Source organism: Herpailurus yagouaroundi, unplaced genomic scaffold (genome assembly GCF_014898765.1).
Source record: "Herpailurus yagouaroundi ecotype Mexico unplaced genomic scaffold, PumYag 530, whole genome shotgun sequence".
NCBI classification, from domain to species: domain Eukaryota; kingdom Metazoa; phylum Chordata; class Mammalia; order Carnivora; family Felidae; genus Herpailurus; species Herpailurus yagouaroundi.
Window position 1 is genome coordinate 3,701,101 of NW_024412747.1, and position 7,566 is coordinate 3,708,666.

The following is a 7,566-nucleotide window of genomic DNA, read 5'->3' on the forward strand; positions in this document are numbered from 1 at the left end:
CATTGTTCGACTTTGCTTTGTAACCGTAACTGGAGAAAGGTAATATTTTTGAGGAGTATATATTTACATATGTTCAGTAACCTAGGAGGCTTACTCATGGTCTGGACACTTGTCCGCACAGCTTTCTGACATGTGTGTACCATTCTGGTGTTGGTGAACTTCATGCTCAGCAGCTAATCCCAGGACAGGCACGGGAAGCCCACGTTTACAGCAGGAGGACCTTGAGATCTCTCTCGAAAGTTATGCCCAGGAAAAAAAACCACTATTTACCAACGCTACTTTTGGAATATAGAACAGTTTGTTTCAAAATTGATCCCTTCAAGGGCCAAAATGCTTTCTATTTTATTATACCTGGTGATATTTGAAGAAGTGGTTTTTAAAAGTCTGCCTGTTGAAAAAATTTGTTGTAGATATCGATGAATGTTCAGAACAGCCCTCGGTGTGTGGGAGCCACGCGATCTGCAATAACCACCCCGGGACCTTCCGCTGCGAGTGTGTGGAAGGCTACCAGTTTTCAGAGGAGGGGACGTGTGTAGGTAAGTTCTGTAGATAACTTTCCAAAACGTTTGTTCATACGGCGAAGGTGTTGCCCCAGGTAATTGTCCTGGCTGGGTTGGCGAGTGTTGGCTTCTGTTGTTGACGGAAGCAGTTTTCAAAGATGAATCAGACTTCATTCCCTACCCCCAACTACTCAGAGGGTCATATGTAAAACGAATAAGCAGTGTTATTGTGTATGCTATAGTAATAGTGTCCCCTCACCTTTGATAAGCTTTTTTGCACTACTTTCCTTCTTATAAATTTCCTTTTAATTCTTTTCATTGTTTTAATACCTGTTAAAACAATTACACTTGTTTCTTCATTTGTTTTTTGTGTATTAAGTTTAGTTATTTTTGAGAGAGAGAGAGACAGAGAGGCAGAGAGAGAATCCCAAGCAGGCTCCATACTGACAAGTGCCCAGTGCAGGGCTTGAACTCACGAACTGTGAGATAATGATCTGAGCTGCAACCAAGAGTCGGACGCTGAACCAGCTGAGCCACCCAGGCATCCCATAATCAGTGGTCTTGAAATTCATATGGAGGGAGCACCTGACAGATGCTTTAGATTGAATTTTTCGTGATTTACCTCTGAAATTCAGGGGCACCTGGGTGGCTCAGTCAGTTCAGCGTCTGACTTCAGCTCAGGTCATGTTCTCGCAGTTTGTGGATTCGAGCCCTGTGTCGGGCTCTGTGCTGACAGCTCAGAGCCTGGAGCCCGCTTCGGATTCTGTGTCTCCCTCTCTCTCTGCCCCTCCCCCACTCATGCTCTGTCTCCCCCTCTCTCTCTCAAAATAAATAAACGTTAAAAAAAATTTAATAAAAATAAAATAAAATTCCATTTGGGACCATTCTGTGCATGGCTTTCGAATTTATAAGCCACAAGTAGTAGCCTCGTCAAAGCGAGTGACTTAAAGCTATTAATTGGGCTAATAATGCTTTAGGTTGGTGATGATTTTAGTCGTGATGGAGACAGGCCAACCACAAAGACCCAGATTGTTGAGATTTATTCGCTTTTTTTTCCTACTGCCGCACTTTGACCTGTTGGTTCCAAGAATTTTAAGTTCAAAGATTTGTGGCGATTTCCAGGGCTGGAGGGCAGCATGCTGAATGGACCATCTGAACTCAACATTTCTTCCCAACTTAAAACAGATTCTTCTTTTACGGCATCAGTGAACCGTCTCATCGCCCCTTCCTTGCTGTTCACTAAACCCTAACGTGCTTTCTGTTTGCTCTGTCTTGAAGCTCAGATGAGACTCCAAGGTCCCAGGGCGAGGTGATATCTCGAGGGCGGGAGGGAACAGGCAGTTCTCAAATTTTGAATGTGACCCAAACATCTGTGGATTTAGAAAAGCCGGTCCCCTTCGCACAGAGTGAAGGTTTCAGCTCCGCTGCTAGGTTACTTCTTTTTCTTGTTCGATAGAGAACAACCATTTCTGTGCATTTGGCTTGACTTCCATGCTTTTTGAGATGAAGGCGATTTCTTTTTTAAAAAAATGTTTGTTTATGAGAGAGAGAGAGAGAGAGAGAGAGAGAGAGAGAGAGAGAGAATCCAAACCAGGCTTCACGCTGTCCATGCAGACAATGCAGGGCTCAAATCCATGAACTGTGAGATCGTGACCTGAGCCGAAATCCAGTCGGACAGTTAACCGACTGAGCCACCCAGGCGCCCCTCCAAGGTTTACTTCTCACGACAGCACCGTTTACATTACATTTGGGCTCAGACTTGGGTGGTGGAGTGTGCAGTCATGGGGCCAATGTCTGTGAGGCGTGATGTCGTGGGTTTCTGTGCCAGACCATTCCTGCCATGCACACTCACTGGAGGATAGGGCAGGGTGCAAGGCAGGTGGGGTGCAAATGTCTACTCCTAAGGCATCGGATTTTGAGGAAGACACTTAATGTCTCTGGGCGTCCACTCCTCAGACTGGATCCTGGGTTCACTGTGTCCCCTGGAGCCCTTGAAGAAGCCTCAGGAGCTGCCAGTGAGGACACAGGGAAGCCTGGGCAGATTTGGCTTCCACCCCGACCTCCAGCCTTTGATTTCTCTACATATCAGATTCTGGGCGAGATTTTGTTTGAATGGTGGATCCCATTGCTTGGAAACAAATGTGAAAACCACCTGAAGATCACTGTGCTCCACGGGTCCCAGCATTGTGAGGTTTCCTGACTCTCCTACTGCCTGGAGGCCCCACACGATTCCATCCCACTTGGCTCTTAACCCCTCTTACTCAGCTCCTTTGAGACTCACTGCATGGAGGGATGGCTCAGGGGGTAAAACCAGGTCTGCCTAAACGCACTCAAACAAATCACTCCGGCTCATCACTGCATAATTTCATGGCCATTTCACCTATCCCAGAATTCCTCATGAAAACTGTGTCCTGGGTTGGAAGCCTGGGTTGGGAATAAGGAATAAGCAGTGTTTTCTCCTGGTCACAGGAAGAGTTTTCTCCTGGTCACAGCAAGGAAGGAAGAGAAAAGAATTTGGACAGGTTAGGAGGCTGGTCCTGTGCCCTGCCATTGTGAGGGGTTGGGGCCCATGCCCGGTGGATATGAGCTGGCGGGAGGAAATGAACTTTTCATGAGGACTGGCATCCATTACGGGAGGGGCAGCTTCGTGGACTTCTGTGTTTGGCATTTTCTGTAAACCTTTGACTTTCTCTCGTCCACGGCATGCAGACTTTTGCAGTGAATTAGAATACGGGGCGCCTGGGTGGCTCATTCGGTTCAGCGTCCGACTTCGGCTCAGGTCATGACGTTGCAGTGTGTGGGTTCGAGCCCCACGTCGGGCTCTGTGCTGACAGCTCAGAGCCTGGAGCCTGCTTCCGATTCTGTGTCTCCCTCTCTCTCTGCCCCTCCCCCACTCACACTCTCTCTGTCTCTCAAAAATAAACGTTTAAAAAATTAAAAAAGAGAAAAAGAATGTGCAGAGTATGTTCACACGAAAGAAACAGCCCATAAATCACCTTGACATGAAGACACAGATGCCCCCTCTGAGTGGCCACGGTTCTAGGATAGGTGGCTTTGCGTGTGGAACGTGGGGAAACTTGAGGTTCTGTTGACCCCTTGCGTGGGTTTCTTTGCCCAGTGCATGGCCCCGTGCACCTGCCCCTCCTTCAGGGCAGGAAGAGGGCCAGACTGAGGCTTAGGCTTAACCTTCCCTCACCCATCGTTCTCCCTTGCCTTTCCCCTCTCTTCCTTTGCCCATCTCCTCTCTCCTTGCCTGTCATATTGCTAGGAAAAGTTATTATAAATCCTTCATTTTTGTGACCTTATTCTCAGAACTGGAAGTAACTGGAGGCTGTGTGAAGCCACCCCACTTGGAGCTCTTTATACCCTACCCTTTGTTCTCCTTTGAACACATGACTTCTTTCCCTTAGTGGTCCTTCCCTCCCTTGCCGGCATCTTCTTCCTTCTCTCTCGTTGCCTCATTTCCAGCCCGAGCCAGCCTGCAGGTGTCTCCGGGGGGGAGCGGGGGGGCGGGGGTTGGTGGCAGCAGCTCAGTCCCAGCCAGCCTACTCTGCTCATTCCAGGTCAGGGCCCCTTCCTTTCCCAGGGTTGTCTTCCCAAATGGAGGAGCTGGTAAAGTACAACCCCAACGTACCATCTACTTGTAGCTATAGTTCATTTTTAATTCCCATTTGGGCCCAATTTTTCTCTCCTTCCCAAACTTGCCCCACCATCCCACCCTGTAGCTGCCCATCAGTTGAATGGGCAGGATCAGAGTTCTAGAGAGGTTACCAGCTCTGTGAGGTCAAGGCCTTTGCAGAAAGCAGAGCCAGGCACCCCGGTGTCTTTTTTAAAAAGTGTGTCATTTTTTAAAGTGGTGTCATTATTTTAAAATGAAAAAAGTAGAATGAAACCGTTTGGAATCGTGAAAGGAGCTTTTAAAACCTCTTTAAGAAGAAAATTGCTTTGGCATGGAAACATGGTCTTCCATAAAGAAAAAAACATGACTTAAGAAATTCAATTTTCTTAAATTTCTAGATTTAAGAAATTAAGGGGCACCTGGGTGGCTCAGTTGGTTAAATGTCTGACTTTGGCTCAGGTCATGACCTCATGGTCTGTAAGTTCAAGCCCTGCATCGGGCTGTGTGCGGACAGCTGGGAGCCTGGAGCCTGATTCGGATTCTGTCTCCCTCTCTCTCTCTCTGCCCCTCCCCCATTCACGCTCTGTCTCTGTCTCTCAAAAATAAACATTAAAAAAAATTTTTTTAAAAAGGAAATTCAGTTATAAATTGCCTTTTTCTAGAAATGATTTGAAGATTATAGAAACGCATACATATGTGAAGATGATGGTTGGGAGAGAACACCGAAACCCATACGTGCTTGCACCAAGGTTCCCCTCTGTTGAGAAGGGTGCAGCAAAACGAGGCCCCGGGCAAACGTAATTTATAAAAGGATCGCTTAAAAACTATAAATGACGTAAATATTTGTTGGAAGAGCGAGAAGAAAGCAGAGTGAGGCTGATTTCTTGGCTGTTCTGTCGGCCAGTATTTTCCCTACCTTTTGGGGATCCTAATTTGTTGAAAGCATCCCCTTTCACACCAGGAGCTGAAGGATTTGTTGGGGTGGGGGAGGGGACCCTAGAGAAAAGAATAGAATAGAAGAATAGACAGCAGGAGGGTCCAAGGAAGCAGAACGTGGTAGGACTTGTTAGGTATCATCTAGGTCACTGTTTTCCAGACATATCTGTGGACCGCTAGCAGTAATTTAAAATCCAGCAACCCTTTGGCCCATAAGACTCAGTTTGATGGTGCCTGTCCCATGGGAGTTGATTTAGTCTTGACTTCAGGAGTCTAAGCTGCCAAGTGCACAGGCTAGACCTCCTCCATCCGCCACTACTTTGCTAACCTCTCGTTTCTCACAGACCTTTGAAGAGTATCCTCTCCTTTCTGTATCCCCTGACAGTGCTCAGAGTTCTCGCTCTCAAAGCACATGAGACCAGGAAAACTGGAATCAGTCTTGGGAAGACTCAGGAGAAAGAGGAGAAGCCCTCCTGTAGGATAATCCGGACACCGAGGGCCCCCTCGAGGGAAGGAGAGGTTCTGTTCCGCCATTTTGAGGGATAGGATTCTGTCCTGGGTCTTAGAGCTTTAAAACCAGAAGTTACCTGGTACCTTGGGAACCCCCAGAGAACCTGAACCAGCCACTGAAAATGTGCCCTAGACCTCAGCCCTTGACTTCCAACTTGAGGGAAGAGAACAAGGTGGGGTGTTATTGGCTAGCTTCTGTGTCACTCACCCACTTCCTGAGCCCTCGTTCTACGAGTTCTATCATCAGGACCCTTTAGAAAACAGGAGTTCCATCTACTGGGCCTCCTTGTGCTTGGCCTGCGGGAAGTAATTCCTACAGAGGAGGAACTTGAGGCTCTGAGAAATTATGTGATCTCTCCAAAGCCATGTGGCGGACACACATGCACCTGGTAGAAACCCAGGGACGCCTACCCTCCCCCCGCAAAGCCCACCGTCTTTCTATAACACCTGTCTCACTGCACGGGGAAAATTGATCTCTCCTTCCTTCGTGGGAAATGGGTGACTTTGACTTCAGCCACGCTCAACTGTGTTCTTCCTGCCCGATGGGCCAAGGGGAAAGACGCCATGGGGAAGCCTCAGATCCTTCTTCTCACATGCTCCAACAGAACGGCCACGGGAGGTGTGTACATACACCTGCAGGTGTTCCAACTCGCTTCCAGGTGAAAGGGAAGTTGGGTTTGGGGGAACCTGGTATGGAGCGTGGCCTGAGACAGAGAGGGTGAGTACCAGGTTGGATGAGCAGCCATGGTGTCCATGTGCAAAGGACCATCAGAGGCAGGATCCAGGTGGGAGACAACAGGAAGTCCATGGGTATCACCCAGTGGAGAGCGGAGGATGACGCCTGGCAAGATGCCTCGAGGTCTGGGGTTCTTGCACATTCCCCTCAGTGGACTAGACCACTGATGCAGAGGGAACTTAGAAGGTCACTGGGACCACTCAGAGGCCTCGCTCCAAACACCGTGTCCACATTTTGTTTGTAGCTGTCGTGGACCAGCGCCCCATCAACTACTGCACGACGGGCCTCCATGACTGTGACATTCCACAGCGGGCGCAGTGTATCTACATGGGAGGGTCCTCCTATACCTGCTCCTGTTTGCCGGGCTTCTCTGGGGACGGCCGAGCCTGCCAAGGTATGTGGTTCCTCTGATTTTTCTCCCTGTGTAACCCGAAAAGATTCCATGTGCTAATTACCAACTCATCCTGAAATTAAGAGAGCTATTGTTTTTTGTTTTAAGTTTGCTTATTTGTTTTGAGAGAGAGTTGAGTGCAGGGGAGGAGCAGAGAGAGGGGGAGAGAGACAATTCCAAGCAGGCTCCGCCCTGTCAGCATGGAGCCCAGGGCATGGTTCAATCTCATGAACTGTGAGATCATGACCTGAGCCGAAATCAAGAGTTGGACACTCAACCCACTGAGCTACCCAGGCGCCCTGAGAATTACCCTTTCAACTCTGTTGGGTAAATGGGCTGCATTTTATCTGTCTCTGGTAGTGTGAACCATGCATTTTCCTTTGGAAGCTGTTCTCACTGGAGAAGACGTTCAGCCTCCCCCTACTATTTTGTTCTGTGACTTGCTCGCTTAAGCAACAATTAGACCCCTGCTGTCTGGTAGGAACTGAGGAGATTGTCTTTTCCAAAAAGGCAGATAATCCTTGTATACATGGGGACTTGAGGTCCAGCTTTTTCTTTAGTAACATAGCTATAGCCATTCTCCTGGTCTGCTCTCACCTTCTGCTCCAGAAAAAGCCAAGTCCCCTTATTAAATAAATGACTGCAGAGTCTGGGAGGGTAAATGTCTCCACAGAATTCTTTCAGACGTGAGGTGAGTCCATTGTTGGCTGCCAAGATGCTTTTTAAAGATGATTTTAGGTAAGATAGCTGTAAAAAAAAAAGTACCCCGATCCCCTGATTTGCAAAGTTACTTAATAATACACCATGTAGTATTTCTGAAAAGTTCAAGCTTTTCTAAGATTATAATTTCTGAGATACAGTACTTTTTTTTTTT

At 47.8% G+C, this 7,566-nt stretch overlaps 1 protein-coding gene across 2 annotated transcripts in view; it reads left to right on the forward strand.

Annotated features, from left to right (window-relative positions):
* NID1 (nidogen 1) overlaps window positions 1-7,566 on the forward strand; it is an 85,637-nt gene that overhangs the window by 50,086 nt on the left and 27,985 nt on the right. For both annotated transcript variants that reach the window (XM_040464920.1, XM_040464919.1), the window contains exons 10-11: window positions 411-536; window positions 6,546-6,695. In XM_040464920.1, coding sequence (XP_040320854.1) covers window positions 411-536; window positions 6,546-6,695 — 276 coding nt within the window. The remainder of the gene's footprint in view (window positions 1-410; window positions 537-6,545; window positions 6,696-7,566) is intronic.